Source organism: Mauremys reevesii, linkage group 1 (assembly GCF_016161935.1).
Source record: "Mauremys reevesii isolate NIE-2019 linkage group 1, ASM1616193v1, whole genome shotgun sequence".
NCBI lineage: Eukaryota > Metazoa > Chordata > Testudines > Geoemydidae > Mauremys > Mauremys reevesii.
In genome coordinates this window covers 322,472,070-322,494,260 of record NC_052623.1, presented here as the reverse complement: position 1 = coordinate 322,494,260, position 22,191 = coordinate 322,472,070, and the positions used below count along the sequence as shown (strand labels likewise).

General features: G+C 41.2%; 1 protein-coding gene across 29 annotated transcripts in view; it reads left to right on the top strand.

Annotated features, from left to right (window-relative positions):
• Positions 1 to 15,900, top strand: part of PANX2 (pannexin 2) — a 51,680-nt gene extending 35,780 nt beyond the window's left edge. For 6 of the 29 annotated variants that reach the window (XM_039512385.1, XM_039512177.1, XM_039512160.1 and 3 more), the window contains 2 exons: positions 11,750 to 13,201; positions 15,150 to 15,900. In XM_039512385.1, the coding sequence (XP_039368319.1) occupies positions 11,926 to 13,201; positions 15,150 to 15,514 (1,641 nt within the window). In that variant the 5' untranslated portion in view covers positions 11,750 to 11,925 and the 3' untranslated portion in view covers positions 15,515 to 15,900. Of the gene's footprint in view, positions 1 to 2,753; positions 2,825 to 6,625; positions 6,955 to 7,365; positions 7,510 to 11,056; positions 11,361 to 11,696; positions 13,202 to 15,149 lie in introns of those variants that run through there. The other 23 variants (XM_039512247.1, XM_039512237.1, XM_039512274.1 and 20 more) reach the window with 9 other exon arrangements.
• Positions 15,901 to 22,191: the final 6,291 nt, after the last annotated feature.

Genomic DNA, 22,191 nt, shown 5'->3' with positions numbered 1-22,191 from the left:
GTAGTACACAGAGGATAACAAGTCCAAATGCACAGAGCTGGTAGGCCCAGAGGAATTTACTTGTTTTTATTCAGTGTTTTCCTTCAGGAATTATTGTCTGAAACTTAAGGACAACAAAAGGATGATATATATTTTTAATTTAAGATGAAAGCTACCATCTGTGCATATTTGAACTCTTTCCTTTATTTTCAAAGGTATTTGTATTTCTGTCAAAATACCAAAGATGTCCCTAGTCATGTTAATAAGAGAGTTTAATACACCAGTCTCCAGTGCACAGTCAACTTCATATACATCTCCTTGCATGGTACATGTCTGTTCATGACCCTTCAAAGGGTCAGAAACCCTTCCGTTTTTCATTCCGTAACGTTTCATACACAGCCCTGATTGTTTGTTGTCTGGCACCTTTTTATATGTTCATGGCATACACAGAGAGAGAGAGATAAAAACATAAATACTCTTGCTGCAGGGTGGCAGTGTAACACTACTTTTATTTCCTAAAATTCAGAATAACACACAAGAATCCGAAAACAGAGAGAGACAACTCAGCCCTCTTTACACTGGGCTGGCTGCCTGCAAACCAGTTGGTGCTAGGTTCAGAATCGCATGCTTCTGTACAGATCCTGCTAGCCTGCAAGCAGGACCAGGAAAACCCCAGAGCATTTCAAGTGATAGCTTACAATTTCAATACAGTGTTCAGTACACCACTCTTGTTTAGAACACTACCACTGGTGTGTGAATGGAGGAAATGTACCCCCACTTTGTATCGGTGAAAATGACTATACAAGGTGCCAGACAGCCTAGAAGCAAGCGGTTCATTCACCTGCACGTCCACCAATGTAATATATGCCAGCAATGCCCCTCTGCTATGTACATCGGCCAAACTGGACAGTCTCTAAGGAAAAGGATAAATGGACACAAATCAGACATTAGGAATGGCAATATACAAAAACCTGTAGGAGAACACTTCAACCTCCCTGGCCACACAATAGCAGATGTTAAGGTGGCCATCTTACAACAAAAAAACTTTAGGACCAGACTTCAAAGAGAAACTGCTGAGCTCCAATTCATCTGCAAATTTAACACCATCAGTTTAGGACTAAACAAATGGCTTGCCAATTACAGAACCAGTTTCTCCTCCCTTGGCTTTCACACCTCAGCTGCTGGAACAGGGCCCCATCCTCCCTGATTGATCTAACCTCATTATCTCTAGCTTGCTTCTTGCTTGCTTATATATACACACCTGTCCCTGGAAATTTCCACTGCTTGCATCCGAAGAAGTGGGTATTCACCCACGAAAGCTCATGCTGCAAAACTTCTGTTAGTCTATAAGGTGCCACAGGATTCTTTGCTGCTTCTACAGAACCAGACTAACACGGCTACCCCTCTGATACTATAATTTTATGGTGTCACTTGTGCAATTTATACATTATTTATTGGTGGCCTTCCATATTAGAAATGTCAGAGCTTACTGGATTAGTATGTTCATATTACTAGGGGTTTTTCAATTTTTCTTACTGAACCAGAATTTTATTGCTCCTATCTTTTGCATCCTTCTTGGAAGAATATGTAAAGAAATGATAAGCCACTACAAAATTTCATTTAGTTACACATTAGTACAGTAACCACAGAGCAGACATGCAGTTCTAATCCAGAATCAAACCAAATCCACTCTACCCCAAAGTTCAGCAGTTGTTTTGGATTTGATGTTCTGTTTCTCCCATTCTAGAGACAGGTCAGAACTGTGAAGTTTTGATCTAGATCTAAAGAGTCCCAAATGTTTGGATGTGCTACAGGCACATTTCCGTATATAGGTCCCTTTTACAATGTCTAGAATCAAAGTGTTGGAAGCTTGAATTACACATACAGCATTAAATCTGACTTTGAAGTGCATCATTTTGTGTTCAGTGCTGTTTTAACTCTCCCTTCAGTTCCTCCTGTCTTTAGCCATGAAACCCACGGACCTGAAGCTCACCACAAATAGGTCATCCGAGGTAGAAATGTACATGCCCAGAGGATAATCTGTGCAGAATACTTTTCTTCATTGGCAGGTGCTGAAGTTGTTTGTTCTGTGGGTAGCTGCAATATGATTGTCAGGACAGTGATTCTGAAGTTAGAGTGAGGATACTTGTGGTGTTGTTGCCTCATCCTCCCAGACACTAAGTTCTTCAGCCTACTTTAGATTAGGAGGAATTTGGTCCTTGCTTTTAACTGCTTAGTTTGTGTGTATTGTTTTATTTTCCTTATTATAAAGAAAAATTCTCCATTGAACAGGTCAGGTCTGGTGCTGTGCTGCTTACTCAGACAATGCTCTCATTGATGTCTGTGGGAGATTTTCTGAGTAAGGAGCTGAAGCGTAGGCTCCAAAGGAATGAATGCATTGTTGCATGTGTTATGTTCCATTTTAAATATCAAGGTATTGAAATGTTTGATTTCTGAATGATCAAAGAAAGCTTTAGGGTTAATGATGGAGTCCAAGAATTGCCAAATCACATTCATTTCCTTATAATGTACACTACCCAGTGTTTTCCCGTCACAGTGAATGATAATTTTCATATCACAGTCAACTATCACATGTTCATTTTTCCCCTCAAAAGCTGTTAAATACTTCTAATAAAGCAGAACATTGGCAGCCAGTTGATTTATGGTTTGGTCAAAAAGCCAAGCTCTGCTGTTGGCCTTCTTATTAAATTTATAAATTGATGCCTTCAAATACCAAACATTGCTCACAAATACTGTATTTCTATATCTCTTAGCAGTTACCTAGCTCAGCCCTCTACCACCCTTCTGCTAGAAAATTCTCATGAGGAAGTAATGGAAGGAGACAGTAAGTTAAATGACTGATGAGTCAGTTCAAGTTTTATGTTTTAATTCCTGATATGTAATCATTTCTGCATAAATGATGCTTATTTCACTGTGTAGTACGGTTTCTACATGAGTTCAATGTCTCTTGATGCATTTCATTTTAAATCACGTTTGTTGAGGATTTATTTAATACACAATGAGGTTCTCTTTTTTGGTATCTCTGATCAACCTCTCTTACTAATATTGTTTCAAGATGTGGGCAGCGTATGTTACACATACTCAAGTCATCTGACGTATGTATAAAGTGGCTTTTAATTTTAAGTGTTTATTTTCTAAATTCTCTCTGGTTGCACCTAGAGCAGCATATAGCAGTAAAGTGCAAAAAACTATTACTGCTAAGAGTACAGGGCCAGATTCTGTCTTGGTTACATGAAGGCATAATTAAGGGCAGAAATTTGTCCCACAAGTCTTTTGGGCCCACTTAAGTTCTACTTATTACAGACCCTTAGGCCCTGATTCAGCAAATAGGATAAGAGGAGTAGCAATGGGCTTAAGCACATGCTTACATGTTTTGTAGTATCCGGGATATAAATGGGACATAGAGTCTTTTGTAGGCTTTCTGCACTGGGGGGAATTTCACCTAAAGGTTAAAGATAGTTCCCAAATAAATAGGACCCTACCAAATTCATGGTCCATTTTGATCAATTTCATGGCCAGAGGGTTTTTAAATTGGTCAATTTCACGTTTTTAGAGGTTTACGTCTGAAATTTCACACTGTTGTAACCGTGGGGGTCCCACCCAAAAGTGCATCACAGGGGGTCACAAAGCTGATGTAGGAGTGTTGTGGGATTGCCACCCTCACTTCTGCACTGCCTTCAGAGCTAGGCTCCGAAGGCAGCAGCCACAGAACTTCCCGCAGCCAGGGGAGATTCAGGGAGGTGGAGGTGGGTCTGATCTCCCCCATGCTGCTGGGAGCCTTCAGAGCTGGCAGCAGCCATGGAGCTTCCTGTAGTCGGGGAAGATACCCAGAGTTGGGTCTGAGCTCCCCCTCAGGAGCAGCCCTGCAGGGGAAGAGGAAGCCCTGTCTCTCCCCAGCCCCGCCAGGACTAGCAGCTGGAGCCCAGTGAACAGTAGGAGCCTCCAGCTGGGGTGTCCCCAGTCCTGCCCCTCCAATAGCTAGATTTCACAGAGGAGATCTGATTTCACGGTTTGTGACGTGTTTTTTGTGGCCGTGAATTTGGCAGGGCCTTACAAGTAAAGGATAGACGCAAGCTGGCCTGTCCTCAGGGGCATGCGCAGAAACTTAAATTTGATCGCTTTTGGAAGGGCATTTCTGTGCCAGGGCCAGAGGAGCTCGCTCTCGCTGCCACAGCCCCAGGGCCTCTGCCAATTATTGGGGCAAGGATGTCCATGCCCCTGCTTTCTACCCCCTTGTGCACCCCCTGCCTGTCATGAGCTTAACTCAAGAGGCAAGGCATAGTTATCCAGTAGAGTTGTTTTCTGCAATCAAAAAACAATTCAGAGGAATAGTGTAAAGATCACATACAATATTTATGGAAGCGACGTGCAGTTACCTGTCCTGGCTTCTAGTTCTCAGAAAATGCATGGAGACATGAGCATCCTGTTATTCTCATGGGATCTCTGTGTGTGTCAGATGCATGCAGTTGAGGACTGAAGTGTGAATGAGGTGAAGTTTAACATGCACTTACAGACACCTGAAGGAATTCACAGTGACCTAAGTTATCTGTTTTGTTAGATGCTGCCTTACTCAGTCTTATTCAAGAGGAAAACATGTGGTTAAATAATATTGGGGGTATGACTGAAGTTCCGGGAAGTTCATAGACATGGATTTTAAAGCCACCTGAGGGCTTTGGAAGCCTTATTTACCATTAACTTTAAGGAGACCGGCATCCAGATATCCTGGGAAAATCTCAGCCCGTATGTTTTGGGGGCTGAAAAAGGCTTCAGAAAGAATCAGCCTCACCATTGAATTGTCAGCATTAAGATCTGTGTGGTGCATGAGTTAAAAGTCAAATATGTATAAATGTTATTGTTGGTGGCATATTATTTAGTAGACTGATATGATTCCCTTGGAGATTTCTTTTGCATCAGACAGGGCCTGATGCAAAGGCCTCGGAGGCAGTCTTTCCATTGGCTGACTGGATTTTGGATCAGGCCCATATTTATGCGCTTGTATTTGAATTTGGAAGCACAATGCTCCAATAGCACTATGGTAGCAGCTTTTCTTACAGTCCCGGTGGCCATCACACAGACTTTAGGAAGCTGAGAGAGCAGCATTTCGGCCATTCCTCTGAGAAGTCCCAGTCAATGTTATGGTCCTGAGGGTTGGAGCCCAATCACTATTCCTAGGGCACTGTCCGTGCAGAGCCATCAAAAGACATGTTTAAGTCATTACTTGTGATTATTTTATTTAGCGAAGGAGTGGGATCCATTTAGGGGTTGTGGGGAGCTCACCATTTGCAGGCTCCAGGGGCTTGAGGAAGACAGTTTGGAGGGAAAGCATGTCCTCTTTCCAATACATATAGCTGGTGGAGTGGGTGGACCAGTTCAGGAGGGCAAGAGGCATCTACAGTGGGATTGTGATTTTATGTGATGACATTCTTATGGCTCTGCACTGACATTTTGCAAAAACCAGTTTTTTTTACATACAGGGCAGCTTGTTTTCTAAAGGACAATAGTCCAGGGTCTTCCATCTCCCCTTCCCAAAAAACCCCAACAACCTACTAGAAGAGATTACAAATATTTAACTACCTTATGGGCTCATTTTTTGACGTGTTTGTTTCTTTCTTTTTTATACTGAAACTATTTTTGAGTTATACCTGGGCAAAAAAGCATCTGATACAAGCCAACTTTTACACTTCTGATCATTATAAATATGAATATAACAAATATGATATTTCCACCATTTATGCTGTTTATTTTTTGCACTTGACCTGCTTAGACTGTGCAATTAGACCAGGTTGTATATAACCAGTTTTACTTTATGGTCAGAGTTCATTTCACTTTGGCATTTCATGCACAAGCACAGGTTACTTATAGGTATTTCTGTGGTGATGATTATTAATGTATCTACATAAGAACGGCCATACTGGGTCAAACCAAAGGTCCATCTAGCCCAGTATCCTGTCTTCCGACAGTGGCCAATTCCAGGTGCCCCAGAGGGAATGAACAGAGCAGGTAATCACCAAGTGATCTATCCCTTGTCACCCATTCCCAGCTTCTGGCAAACAGAGGCTAGGGACACCATCCCTGCCCATCCTGGCTAATAGCCATTGATGGACCTATCCTCCATGAACTTATCTAGTTCTTTTTTGAACTCTCTTACAGTCTTGGTCTTCACAACACGGATTTCAGTGGGAGCTAAATGCATAAATAGTTTTTAGGGATCTGGACCTGAGTGTTTATATGGTTGTTTTGGGCTTTTGATCACTGGAGAGGAACTTTTAAATTGCTAAAAATTATTTTAATTGATTTTTTTTTGTTTGTTTCAGGGAATATTTCTTTATTCACTTTGAGTGAAATTCACCTCCAGGCAGAAGGCCTGTCTACCATTTAATTCCTCAAATTAGGGCTGAATTGAAAAGTAAAAAGTGCACGGGTCTCTCTTTGGGACCCTGTGTATAGGATGAATTTCACTGATTACATTTTGGTCATTCTCCAAAACCTAAACTTCCCTTCTAACTGACTTGATACTATCCCTTAAAGCTTTACATCATGGAAATCAAGATTACAGTATAGAAACACATATGGTTATGAGGGTAAGCCATGTCACTTTCCTCCAGATGTCTGTTTTTCCTCGCAGAGTTCTGTATAGCACAGGAGGAAACGGTTGAAGCGGGATGCAGCAGTACATCACTATGGAACATCTCTGTACAATGATATTATCATCTTGCAACATGGTCATCGCATATTGGATGATAGCTCATAATTGAAAAAATGTCTCCCCATAGGAAGCAGTCTAGGGGCTTTCAACTAGGAATTTGACACCCCCTACCGCAACAGTTGCTATTTCTGAACTAATTCTCTCACTCTGGGCCTCCGCGTTTCAATGAGGACTTAGATAAAAATATTTCTCTTCCCTTGGGGGAGGCATTACAAGGCACTGTTGAGGCCTTTACGCCTCATTCCCTGGTAAGTGAATTTTAGCATGTGTTGTGTAGTTAATTTTAGAAAAGGTAATGTCTGTTATGTGTAGTTAATATTTTGTAGCAAATACTCTCCCAAATAACTTTGTGTGTATGTTAATTATGTGGTGATAATGTAGGACTATGCTGTAGGACTTGAAATGTATGTAAATAGAGAATCGACACTTCATGAGAAGATACCCACAATTATAAATATTGGTCCTGTTTCTGCCACCCTTATTTACCTTCAGTTGTACCTATCTGTGTGGGTAGCCCATTGGCTATTAAACATAAAGACTGCTTATGTTCATCATACACAGTTATAGGTAAGGTGTATAGAATCTGGGACATTATGAGCAATAGGGTGGTAGTCCCTTTTCTTGATTTTATTTTTTCAATTATTTTTCTTTTTAAACAGGCCAACTGGATCTAGAAAAAAGGAGAATAAATGTCTGTACTTAGGCTTTCTCATCGTGGGGAAAATTGTGCCTCAGGAAGACAAACTGAATCATCAGGCATGGAGCCTACATTCTGAAGTGAAGGACAGTACTCCTAAATAAAGGTAAAGTTATTCTCTTTTTATTTTATTAATAGTAATAATACTTAGAATTTGTAGAACTAGCTTAGGGCCTGATCCTACAAACACTTATGCATGTGCTTAATCTTACCCACTGAGTTAATTAAGACTACATATGTAATAAGACTTATGTGTGTAAGTTGTTGCAGGAATTGGTCCCTATGTGGAGCTTATTCTTTCATAACTGTCCTTTAAATATTGCTGTAGAGCTCATGGCCCCAGTGAAGTCAGTGGAAGTTTTGCTGTTTACTTCAATGAAACCTGGATTTCACCCAGTAATTGTTTAAATAATATCAGAAGTCATAGAGTTATACATAATTTCCCTGTAAAATATTGACAGGGAAGGCAGATCTGGTTAGGTAATATAATTTTTCGTTAGACTGAACTTTTTAACCTGGGTAACATGATTTTTTTTTCCAGAGAGAAGAGGATCCAGAGCCATTTTCCTTTAAACATTACTTAAAAAAAAACACAATTAGTTACTTTTCTTAAAATAAAATACTTTGGTTACATGCTTTATTGCACATTTATTTCTGAGTTATGTACCTAGTGTGGATGATGCATGCCTGTGGCTGTTTGATTGCATGTATGTCGATACTGTGATATATTGTGGATGCACTGTGTGTGGGGCATGGTATTGTACTGCATTATGATAGACCTGTCAATGTATGATAGTGTTCTGTACTAGCTGAGCTCATGAAGCTTCTCATCTGGCTTATGTAGCAGAAGCCTGTGTTTCAGTGGTACCAAATGCATATGTGTAAATCTGGATTGTGACTAATGTCTGTTTAAAGCACTGGATCTTCACAGTGTTCCCTGAAGCCTAATGGAATTGTATTGTGGAATATTTCTGTAGCATTGCCTAAGAAGGGCTTGATTCTGCAAGGTGCTAAGCAATCTGTGGAGGTGCTGAGTGTCTTCAGCTCTCTCTGACTTCAGCACGTTGCAGATTTAGGCCCCCTGGCCCTGATTCATCAAGGCTTTCATGCATGTGAGTAGTCCCATGGACTTTCATGAATGTGTGTAACTATGTTGTTAAATTGTACACTAAAAGAGGGGTGAGTTTGGCTCTTACATTTTAGAAACACATTTGTAAGAACATTGCATTCAGTAGGTTGTATACATAGCTAATTCCTCGCTAAAAATGTACTGAGAGAGGATGAAATGCTGGCTCCATTGCAGTCAATGGCAAAATTCCCACTGACTTCAGTGGAGCCTAGATTTCTCCATGAGTGTGTGGTGTGCCTCATTATTTAAACACTACATCACTATTCATAGCAAGCCTGTCAAAATAATAAATATGTAAAACAATACAATAGCCTAAATAAATAACATAAATAAACAAAACACCAGTTAAAAATAGTACAGTGTACTCAATAACTGTAATGAACTACAAAACACCCACTTCACACCATACAGTGAGAGCAGCTGAAAAACAGGCATTTAACAGTGGAAGAACTAGCAAACTTCCACAGGAGAACTTTGACTTTCTTTGCTCGACAGGAGAAACTCATATTTGAAGTTATCTCTAGTAAATGAGACTGTTTGAAGAGTTGCACTATGATGTTTGAACCAGATTTTTATCTCTGACCAATGAGAATGAAATGGTTATGGAGTAAGAACTCCTGTACATAATCTATAGAGATTTGCTCCCGTAGAGTACTTCACACCTGCACCAGTGCCCACTGAAGTTAATAGAAAGACTCCAGAGAGCCCAATTAGATTGGGTTGAGCCCAATTAGATATTGATCTGTCATGACTCTTGAAATACATAGAAATGTCATTCCAGTCAGTCTCCCTCTCTTTTTCTCTACATTCTCTCTTATGTGCTACATAGTTGGACAGTTAGTATATTTCAGTGATTATACCAGAGTACACCACGCCTTGTGCCAAGTTTGAAATATGTGCCCAATCCATGGTGCATGCACATCAATAACAATGCGAAGTATATGACCTTTCATTGAGATTGTTTGTTTGTTTTTATTGCATTGCAATTCTGTGTTGAAATATTGCAATAGTTATCTTAATTGTGGGGCCTCAATGGAAAAACAAAAACAAAAAACCAGTGTTCTTGATTTATTTTGCAGCACCAGCTGGTGCATGGATCCGGAATAAATGCAATTGATTTGTGTGAGCAATTGTATACAGTCTTGATTGCATGTTTCTGGTACAGTACGTACTGTGACCTTGGAGAAATGGTCACATACTTTTCCACAGGAAACTTAATTTGGAGCTGACAGGTGTGGCTGAGCGCATGGAAGATCTTTTAATATCTTTCTGGATATAAGAAACTGCATTCAGTGTCTGTGCTACTTTTTTTAACTGAAACTTTTCTTCCATAGGAACCTACTGAATCTCTAGGGAAACCTTAACAGTAAGGTAGTAACAGTAACCAACCCTCTGATGGTAGGAGTTGGAATTTCTCGGCACACATTTCCCGTGATCAGTAATGGGATGCGATATGATTGCCGAAAACCAGAGAGCCAATGAGCATTTTCCTAGTAGAAGCAGGTGGTAGATGATACAGCTGGGATTTTTTTCTAATTGCTGGAATTTGGGGCTCATACAACCAGAAAAGATACTTGAGTAAAGAGACTCTGGAAATACACCTAAAAATGAGTCTAAATGAGAAGTTGAGTAACATTAACATACTCTTCTTAAACTGCCCTCTCTGAAAGGTTGGAACTGAATCAATTTGAGGTATTGTTTTACTTTCTGTTGTAAAGGTACTTAATTCTAATTCATTAGGTTTATCAAATGAATTGACTTTGTATTGTTGTTTAGTAGCATTTATTGTAACTGTTCCACCCAGATTAGTTGTACTTTAGAAACTAATCCTTATTGCAGTACATTGCTTCAAAAAAAACCAAACAAACCCACAAACCGCCCCTGACAAAACACCTAAAAACTAACCCTGAAACTTACACTGATTTGATTACATGAAGACCCAGTATGTGCGTATGCCTTTGGATACTTCCACAGTACAAGAGAACTGTTCAGTTTCCCTTGCAAGGCTCAGTAAATTTGGCAGGTGGGGGGTCTTTTTTTTTTTTTTTTTTTTTTTTTGCCTACTGCTGCAGCAAAGATTAGAGCTTCTTTCACATGTGATTTATGGGGAAGGGTTTAAACACCGTAGATGAAATTGTTAGTCATTGATACCAAATGAAACAACTCTCAAGGAATGTTACAATTTTTAAAGATCCAGCAACCTTAACTGACCCTTAAAAACCCTTTAATCCTGTTGCTCCCAGAGCCCAGGTTGTGTGTTCATAATGGACACAAGCTTGGTGTTTTTGGCACATTCTGTGTTCAAGAAGAAAAATATTTACTTAACATGGGTCTGATTTAGCAACTGCTTCTTGTAATGCCTGTCAGAACACTATAAAAATTTACTCCATATCCAGTACTCTCTAGAGACATATCATTGAGCTGACATGGATATAGTACATGCTTTCTTCTCTAAGAGCATGTCTAGGTCAAGGTCATTATTGTGTCATTGTGAGTAACTAACAATAGTCCAACTTTCACTAGACTTTATAGAATATTTTATTGCTAGTCTTGAGAAATCTTTAACAGTAAATATCTGAAGGTAAAACTAAATATTTACAGTGCTAAATAGACTGTTAATTGGACAGAGTCTCTGTTGGCATATCGCCATTGAAATCAAAGAGACATTTGAGATGAAGTAGACCCAGTATCTAGATGATATTAAGTTTAAATTTTCTCTGTCATGTTCAGTACAATAGTCCTTGTTACTGAGAGTTTTCACAGGATTAGATTCATTGACTTCAACTACAACTAATTTGGCTTTATTAATGAAAAAATATTTCACTAAGGTGAGTCATATATTATGCTTATTTCTATAGGGAAGACATGTCATTTTGATATAACAGTCTCAGCTGCTGTACAGTGGTTAAGGATATCCTGTTCATTAGCTGTCCAGAGTTCAGCGTGGAGTTCTACATTGGAAGTGGTAGCCAATGCAATTTGTAAAACTTTTTTTTTTTTTTTAACATTTCTAGTTGAGGTTTATTAAAGCTCTTCAAGCAGATAGTTTTGCCCGGGGTATGGGCAGTACGGGTTGTAACTAATATTAAATCTTTGTGGACTTGATGGCCGTGTAAAGAAACAGTAAAAGAACATTGATATCATTTGAAATATTTATTTTACAGAGCTCCTTTTGTAAGTTAAATGCACAGCAGTGACTTTTCTCTCTGTTATACAGAGGAGCCAATATACTGTTACACACCCCACAACTTCACCCGTGACCAAGCCTTGTATGCCAGAGGATATTGTTGGACAGAACTAATAGATGCCTTGCCAGGAGTTGATGCCAGCCATTGGCCCTCCTTGTTTGAGCATAAGTTCCTTCCTTATGCACTGCTGGCTTTTGCTGGCATAATGTACATTCCAGCTCTTGGCTGGGAGTTTCTGGCCTCCACCAGACTGACTTCTGAGCTTAATTTTTTGCTTCAGGAGATTGATAACTGCTACCACCGTGCAGCAGAAGGGCGTGCACCAAAAATAGAGAAACAAATACAATCCAAAGGCCCTGGGATCACAGAGCGGGAGAAAAGAGAAATAATTGAGAATGCAGAAAAGGAAAAAAGCCCTGAGCAGAATTTGTTTGAAAAATACCTGGAAAGAAGAGGGCGAAGTAACTTTTTAGCTAAACTTTATCTTGCAAGACATTTATTTATCATATTTTTAAGCATTATACCAATTACATATTTATCCACCTACTATGCTACGCAGAAGCAAAATGAGTTTACGTGTGCACTAGGAGAGCCTCCTGACAAAACGAGCAGCTCCAAATTACACATCAGGGTGAACTGCAAGCTGCCAGCTGTCCAGCTGCAACGGATAATTGCTGGAGTAGACATTGTCCTCCTCTGCTTTATGAACTTGATCATTCTCATCAACTTAGTTCACCTTTTCATATTCCGCAAGTCTAATTTCATATTTGATAAACTGAACAAGGTTGGAATAAAGACCAAGAAACAGTGGCAAAAGTCTCAGTTTTGTGACATCAATATTTTAGCTATGTTTTGCAATGAAAATCGGGACCATATAAAATCCCTGAACCGCTTGGATTTTATAACAAATGAAAGTGATCTGATGTATGATAATGTGGTGCGCCAGTTGCTGGCAGCGCTGGCCCAGTCTAATCATGATGTCACACCAACGATGCGCGATTCAGGGATTCAGACAATAGACCCCAGTGTCGATCCAGCAGACATTGATGCCAGTGAACAGCTCGTCATTAAGAGACCTAGGAAGAAGATGAAATGGATCCCAAGTAGCAATCCACTTCCGCAGCCATTCAAAGAGCAGTTAGCTATTATGAAGGTTGAAAATCACAAACCTGAAAAGCCGAAGCCAGTGCGCAGGAAAACAGCAACTGATAGCCTTATCGCTCCTCTGATAGATTCCACTTCAAAAACCTCACAGCAATCATCATCTCATAAAACTGAGTCAAACACCATCTCCAGCACAGGCAATGAGAAAAAACATATACGGCACTTTTCACTGGACGTTCACCCATATATACTTAGCAGTAAAAAACCCAAGCCAGAGATTCAAGCCATTGCCTCAATGCCTACATCCAAAAGCCAAGAGGGTGGATTTTTAAACCAAGAGGAAAATGTCGTAGTTCATGTCACCTCTTCTCTCAAAGGTACAGTATGTCATTGCAGTACCATCTCAACAGTGATAAACTGAACAGGCCAGAATTTGGAGTAGCTGTCTGCTGTAGGTTGAACTCAAAGATGACCTGATCTGTTTGCTCTATCTTGTTAAATTTCTAAGCAGCTGATAATATAAGGGCAAGTAGGCTTCTTAAATGGGTTAGATAGAATTTCTCGATATAGGTCTGTGATAAGGAGTAGTAGAGCTGTGGCAAGGCGCAGAGCTATGCAACATGTCCTTCTGCTTTGCAGATTTTTTTTTGGTAGTATTAATTGATTTTTACACGTAATTTTGAATTTGGCCTTATGCAAAATGTCACCACTTTTGCCAGGAAAAGAGGTAAGAGTTGGCTCCCAGGATACCCCACCCTTTCCTATCTCTCAGTTCTACTTCATTGTAAGTTACGTCACTCATTTTCCAGTAACTCAGGAACTGCCATGCTAGATCAAACCAGTGTTCCATCTAATCCAGTATCCTGTGTATGATGAGCCAGTGCCAGCTGCTGAGGAAGGTGCACGAAACTGTGCAGAAGGCAGTTACGGAATAGTCTTCCTACTCCCCTTTTGTTAGAGGCTGGCTTATGCCCTGAATCTTGAGGATTCCAAAACTCAGATTATTGTTGAGTTGTAATCCTTAATATAAATTTAAATTTCCCTTTGTCTTACTTGGCTTTAAGGAAGGCTGGTCTGTGTGAAAGGCACCTCTTGGAACTCAGGTTCATTTCTCAGCTTGGCCACAGACTTCTGTGTGTTCTTGGACAAGTCACAGTTCCCCACCTGTATGATGCGGATAATAGTACTTCCCTACCTCAGAAGCATAGGGGCCGACTCTGTGACTGCTCACCAGCCACAGCTATTCGCTGTGCTACCGATCAGCTGTCTGGGGGATGGGGGAGGCATTGTGGGGAGGGTGGAGAGCAGCAAGTGGGAGGGGGCAGAGCAGGGGCAGAGCCTTAGGGGAAGGGGTAGATTGTGGGCGGGGCCTTGGGGCAGAGCGGGGGTGAAGCACCCCTGGGGAAAAATAAGTCAGCACCTATGCTCAGAGGGGTATTGTGAAGACAAATATTTCAAGTGATCGTGAGGAGCTGAGATGCTATGGTGATGGATCTACTTGTTTATTACTCTAAGTGACCGATATAAAAGATGACATATGCAGTTGGAGTTATGGAAAACTTTGTGTTAAAGATATGGCTCTAAGTTCCTTATAAGCGAAGAACACCCCCCCCCCTTCTGGACCTCAGCAGACAGACAGCTACTGTGTCCTCCCTGCCCAGCAGAAACGTGATTTGAGATCTAAAAATTTGTCATTTCCAAATCCTTATGCTCCTTTTTGGAGTCCTCAAACTCCCCAATATATGTGTGCAGGACTACCTACAGCATTCTTAATCCAGTAGCCTGTTCTGACTCCAACTCCTTGAAGCTACTGGGGGTTTCTGGTCTCAATTATCTTTATTTAAACAAGTGTTTGGATATTTTAAGTTGTGAGTACAAAATAATTACAACAGCTGCTTTTATGCCCACCTTAAACCCCACCCAAGAATGCTTTTGAGTGAGCAAGTTCTGGAAAGAAACATTTATTGATTACACATTGTTGAGCTATTTCATTTAGAATAGCGGCTTATGGTGTGCGTAATGAGGATGATTTCACATAGGGGATGCTTAGAAATGTAGCTTTAAGTGATATTTACAAAACTTGTTAGTCACACTGTAATGTGCATCTAGGACTAGAATTTTCAAAAGTCAAAGCTGTCATGAAGAAGTAGTCTTAGATTTCTCACAGTCCAATTAAAACCTGTGTATTGGGCCCAGTTCTTCTCCTACTGAAATTAGTGGCAAAACTCCCATTGACTTCTGTGGGATCAGGATACAGCTATGTGGCGGATTAATGGGGGGAAATAGACTAGCCAGTGATTTACTCTGTGTTCTGTTTTCTTTCAGTCATCCCACATCATGAGAAAGAGATTCCATACTCATCTGAGACATGCAGAACTGCCCCTGCTGCTGGGACTTACCTCTCCTGTAATCACAATCATATAGCAACAACTACTGCTGCTGCAACAAATACAACCCCGAGCCATGTCAAACTAGAACCAACAGCTGCACTGAATCGTAATCCTACTCACCCTCTGCTGAACGTCAATACACTGTATGAAGATCACGAGGAAGAGGTTTCCAACCTTACAGACAACAGTATTCATTCACCAACCGATGCAGGGGAAATACTCTCCATACCTACCCCAAAGCACATAATGATGGCAACATTTGAAGAACCAAGGGCAATAGTGAGTTCTGTGGAGTACTAAAGATATAGTGCTGCATGGATATAACCTAATGATTAGGTCCAGTACCACTGTAATGGAACCCTCAACAATGCAATTCACTGCATGAGCATGGAGAGTTTTAATACAGACCATAAGCTTTGGTAATACCACAAATTGATTTTTCAGGATAGCATCATCACCACTGTCACTAGTTTGCAAAATAGAATAATAAAAAAAAAATCGGATGAAAGTACACCTTTACCTCCAAGAGCACCCAAGCACAAAAAGTTAGCTGTAGCTTCATCAAAAAAAATGGATCAATACAACTTTTGAAACACTAAAAGAGTTTGATGGCATATCACAGTGGTTTTTACAGAGCACTTATATCCTTTGTATTTACAATGGCTAATTAAAGTTAAATAGATATTGATGAGGTGTATCTTCTATTTTAATGGCAGGAGTTATATAAGAGTTTAATAATAAGGAAAATATATTTTTCTCCATGGACTTTATGAAAAAGACATGCAAGAAACATTTTTTTTTGTTTCTTTGGCTCACTTGTGTTGGGCTTGATGGAGGTTTAGGATAAGGGCTTACTAACACCAGCATATAGTGCAAAAAGGATTGAAATGCTTCAGTCTGTTGAATTTGTGAGTGAGAGGTATGCCCTGCCCTTTAACAAGCTTATATGTCAATGGAAGATGATGAAATGAAAAGTTTATTTTCTTAAATATATTTTACCATTGAAAAATTACTTTAATAGCTTTTCAAATCAGGTTTTGCTTTTATCAAAATAGAGAGAAGAGGGTCATTCTAGCAGCTTATTTTTGCATAGCCTATTTATGAACCAAGTTAGAAACTTTTCAAAGGTGCTTCACTGATATGAAAAAATCCTACAATGGTGATGCAGTGTAAAACCAGCAATGTTTTCAAACAATGCAGAGTTAAAGAGGATTGTTAATTTATGTTTGCAGTCTCTCCTAGGCTCTGATCCAGCAAAGCACTTAAGCACATGCTTAACTAAGCACATGAGTAGTCCCACTGAAGTCACTTGAGAATACACACATGCTTAAAGTTGAGCACATGCTTAAGTGGCTTTTCTGGATCTGGGCCATAATGTATGTGGACAATAATCCTGCAGCATGTGCTGTCATTCTGGTTCAAAGTTTGTCTTCCTTGGTCCAAAGTACATCCTCATGCCCATTCATCCTATAACTTGGACATGTGAGATTTTATGAGAAAATTCTAATAGAAGAAAAAAATCTACTAAAAATGTATCGTGCAATAACCATTCTCCTCAAAAGTCTAGTCCCACAAGAAAAGACTATATTAAAATGATATTCACAACTGCATTCAAAATTATGAACTACTGTTTGCTTCAAAATTCTGTATGGTGGTAGAAAAAATAGAGAGCACAAGTATGGGACTGAAATCTTAAATATATTTTTAATTTATATTACCTCAGATATGGATATATGATACCAGTATTTAATGAACTATAGCACTGAATATAAATAAACATTATTCTGAATATCTTTAATGTGTAGTATTTTATAGCTAAATGACCCACCTTTACCACAACATGAGAAAAAAACTAAACTAGATATAGTTGGATAGAGGATGTAAATTAGCCATCCCCTGTGTTTTAGTAAATCTATTAAATATGATTTTGATGTGGATGTCCCCATTCCACCTTGCACATTTGACTTTACTGACTTGATGGCTGAGAAGGTGGTTTGCAGTTTTTAAGTAATAAAAGTCCAGTTGCATATTTAGGACCTTATTCTGAACCCCTTATCTAGCTAAAACTTGATGCAATAGGAAGTTTTACCTGTACAGAAACTGCAGGAATAGGGACTTAATCGGGGTCTGCTTCAAAGCTGGTTCTTCACTCTATCTGCTGTGTTGCTGCATTCTGTTCACATTCAGCTGGAATCAGTGGCACATCAGGACTTCCCTGGTAAGTACAAATGCACTGCTTTGCTATATTCATCAGCCTTGTAGGCACATTCTGCTGGATGTATTCAATACAGTGGGTAGCAGTTAGAAGGAATATTTTTCAGCCAAACTAAAATCTTTCTAGTTTCACTGGGTCTTGCTTAGAATCATAGAATATCAGGGTTGTAAGGGACCTCAGGAGATCATCTAGTCCAACCCCCTGCTCAAAGCAGGACCAATTCCCAACTAAATCATCCCAGCCAGGGCTTTGTCAAGCCTGACCTTAAAAACCTCTAAGGAAGGAGATTCCACCACCTCCCTAGGTAACCCATTCCAGTGCTTCACCACCTTCTTAGTGAAAAAGCTTTTCCTAATATCCAACCTAAACTTCTCCCACTGCAACTTGAGACCATTACTCCTTGTTCTGTCATCTGGTACCACTGAGAACAGTCTAGATTCATTCTCTTTGAAACCCCTTTCAAGTAGTTGAAAGCATCTATCAAATCCCCCCTCATTCTTCTCTTCTGCAGACTAAACAATCCCAGTTCCCTCAGCCTCTCCTCATAAGTCATGTGCTCCAGCCCCCTAATCATTTTTGTTGTCCTTCACTGGACTCTTTCCAATTTTTCCACATCCTTCTTGTAGTGTGGACCCCAAAACTGGACACAATACTCCAGATGAGGCCTCACCAGTGTCGAATAGAACAGGGAATAGACTCTGGCACAGAGTCACAATTCAGATCATATTTCCCCATTGCACGTGTGGGAAGTAAGCTGCACCAGCCTTCTTCGTGGTGTGGAAGCTGCTGAATATATAGGCTAGCTCACAATTGAGCCCACTGAGACCGGGATCCTTTTTAGGGGTCAGATTGTGGCCCATGCTGTGTGCCACACCTCCCACTCTCCTGAGCCTGTGGGCGGAGCTCACTTGTTACTTACAGCTGACTGGTTCAAGACAGGGCAGTTAGCAGTTTGGGCCAATAGTAAATTATTACCTCCCTGGAGCAAAGGGAGAACAACCAATGGGCTGTCCCATAAGAGGGCTTGCGGTAACACCAGTCTCACACTTCATGATTTGAAACATGAAAAACATCCACATTTTAAAATTTCCCTTTAATTATGAATCACATTAGCCTCTGTATCTGCCCACTAACTGATGGAGTGTCTTCAATTTGCCACACCAGTCTACTGGCGTTCTTTAAGGACCTGATTCTGCCTCATTCAAGTCAATGGTAGGTTTGCTATTTAATGCACTGGGAGCAAGATCAGACCTGGCTTAATGGTATGTCTACACTGCAGTAAAACACCCATGGCTGGTCCTGGTCAGCTGATTTAGGCTTGCAAGGCTATAAAATTGCAGTGTAAATGTTTGGGCTCGGACTGGAGCCCAGGTCTAGGTACTCTAGATAGGGGAAAGTCTCAGAGCCTGGGCTGCAACCAGAATGTCTGCAATTTTATAGCCCTGCAGCCTGAGCCCAAATCTGCTAACCCAGGCCAGATGAGGGTGTTTTATTGCAATGTAGACATACCCTAAAGGAGCACAGAAACCCTTTTTTTTCTTTCCCCTCTCTCCCCCCCCCCCCCCCCCACTTGTACAGAATGGAAATGAGAATTTGGAACAGAAAAGACAACTGTAGCAGAAGCATCTCGTGCTATTTTTAGATCCTGTCCCTCCCCTGTTCCCAGCTGGAGGCCAGCACTCGGCATCTGGCAGCCTATTAAAGAGAAGCTTCCATGGTATTTTGTGTGTGTGTGCGCGCGTGTGCACACACACTAACATTTGGCTGTGCTGATTTTTTTTCACAGTGTAAGTGCATCTCCTATATTCAGTTTCATAACTGAGAATGATGAGATCTGTTTATTTCACACTAGGAGTCGTTGGGCCCAATCGTACAGTTTACTGTGCATCTCTTTAGCTTTATTGGAATTTTCAGGTGCTCAGCACCTCATGGAAGCCACTCAAGTCCTTGCAGAATCAGATCCATTGCTTGTTAGCTTTTCAAAGTGTGAAGTGAGGGCCAATCCTGGAAACACTATTGAGCACAGTGCACTTGTAATTAACATTTGCAAGATCTCATGACCTAAGGGCAAAATTCATCCCTACACCGGTAATGTTTGGTGCAGGGACCAGTGACTTTATACCACCTTTATGCTGCCCCTATACTGTGTTGCCTCTAAGTTGTGCAGTTGGGCGGCTGCTCAGGAAAGATTCAAGGGCCGCACACTTGATTAGCAGAGCCACGTACATCCGCAGCATGTGCTCAGCTGCCCCCTCCCTCTGCTGCTTTGCTGCCACGTTGCTCCTGCAGCTGCTCCTGGGACCCTCCTACTAGCTGTGCAGATCGGGGGGGCTGATGTCAGGGTGTCCCCATTCCCCAAGCCACTGTACCCCATCTCCATAGAGCAGGGGAGAGCGGACAGGGCTCAGGACTTGGAGCAGCTCTAAGGTCTGAACAAGCCTGGTGAGTGCCTTAATGAGAGCGTGCACGGTTTCTGAGATTTCCCCAGTGGCTAGCACACACAATTTCTCTCTCTCTCCCTCCCCTGCCCATGTACCCCATCTCCACAGAGCAGGGAAGGAGGGACATGGTTCAGGAGGAGGAGAGCTTTCAGTTAGTGCCTTAAAGAGACAGCAGATGGCCAGAGGCGGCTCTATGTATTTTGCTGCCCCAAGTATGGCAGTCAGACAGCTTTCAGCAGCATGCCTGTGGGAGGTATGCCGGTCCTGCGTCTTCAGCGTACACGCCGCCGAATTTCCGCCAAAGCTACGGGACCAGCGGACCTCCCGCAGGCATGCCGCCAAAGGCAGCCTGACTGCCGTCCTCACAGTGACCGGCAGGACGCCCCCCATGGCTTGCCGCCCCAGGCACGCGCTTGGTGTGCTGGTGCCTGGAGCCACCCCTGCAGATGGCACCTCTCAAGAACTTCCCCAGCAGCCAGCGCGCGCACAGTCTCTGTGTCATCGTCTCTGTGTGTCTCTCTCACACTCAGTCTCTGTATCACGCACACATTGTGTCTCACATCTCCCAACACATACTTGTGGTGTTGTTACTTCTTCATATGTCCTGCAATGCACATATATTCTCGCTCATTTTATGCTTTCCAAGTGTGTTGTTTCAGTGTTTTGACTGGTCTATGAATTTCATATTTTTTTTATTTCTCTCTTACACTTAAATTTAATTCTTTGAGTAGTGAGTTCTAAAATGCCTAACCTATCCTAGCTGGAGTAATTATCCCTATGGTAACTTTTAAAAAATATATATTATATCTAGGTTTTTTGTTTCTACTTGTGGCGCACATCCACACATTACCTTGGTGCACATAACAAAATTTATTCCACACTTGGGTGGAAAAAATTAGAGGGAACATTGCCAAAGGCAGCCAAAGCTCAGGTTGTCTCTTGATGCAGGTTAGAGCAGCCTGAAGTTTACCTTAACTGGTGCCCAGATAATAACAATCCTTTTGGACCATTCTGGCAGCTAGGAATAGCTTAGGGATACCCAAACCACCACGCCTCTACCCAGGGCTCATGCAGAGTTGTGTGAGGGCCCTACATCTATTAGAGGCTCCCTCTGCACTGATTATATTCCTACTGTAGCCTTGAGGACATCTTTACAGAACCTTTACACCGGCATAAAGGAGCCATAACGCACCCCTTAACCGAGTTTTTAATCTTTAACGGGCAGATCCTGCATCGTTGAAGTCTATGGGAATTGTGTCATTGACGTCAGTAGCAGCTGGATTGGGCCCTAACTGCTCTTCATTTAGCAGTTCATGCAGGAAAAATAAGATTTGTCCTCTGGAATAGAAAGAAACTGAGGAGAGATCATTAATAATGCTGCGCACTTACTCCAGCTAGCACATTTCACCCACAGAGCTCAATAAGCTGTCTAAAGATACATAAGCACTATTGCCCCTATTTTACAGATGGAGAAATTGAGGCACAGTGAAGTGAAGCAACTTGTCCAAGGTCACATAGTCAGTAAGAGAGCTACAAATAGACCCCAGGGTCTCCTGACCACTCCAACCCTATGCACTATCCATTGCACTGGCCTGGTTTCTATTATAAGGTGGTGTGTACATTATGAGATTATCTAGAGCTGTAGGCGTGATGCTCTGATCAATAAATTGCTTTTCTTCCAGAAAACATTAGGTCAGTGAAATATTTGTGGAAAATTGGTCACTGACTGAATTTACTGACAGAAACAAGGGTTTGGCATTCAAAACATACAAATAAAATATGCAAAATACTTCAGGGATTTTTAAAGAGACATTTATTTTTGTGACCAGCCATCCGCTGTCCAATTTTTTTCTTGGCATCTTCAGAAGGACACTCCAGTATGCCTGTAAGCAGAATTTAATTACAGGAAAGCCATTTTATTTCTATTTTTTATAGGCCATTTGGCAGCAAATTTACAGTGACTGCTGCCCTCTGAATGGCTTCAGAAGCATTTCCGAGCCACTTTGCAAAAGTATGCAAATAGAAAAGATGATAAATTAGTCTGCTGCACTAAAAGAAATCTCTGCACTCTGCAGACCTGATTCTAAGAGATGCTGTTCCCCTCCTAGTGTCTTCAGTGGTGACTGAGCGTGCTCAGCACCTTGCAGCAGGTGTTCAGCATCTAGAAAGAAGTGGAACCCTACTGGTTTATTAATTCTCATATGGAATTAGTGTGGCCAGAGCCGTAGACAGCTTAATCTGAGGGCAAGTCTACACTACGGGGAAAAATCGATGTAAGAGATGCAACTTCAGCTACGTGAATAACGTAGCTGAAGTCGAAG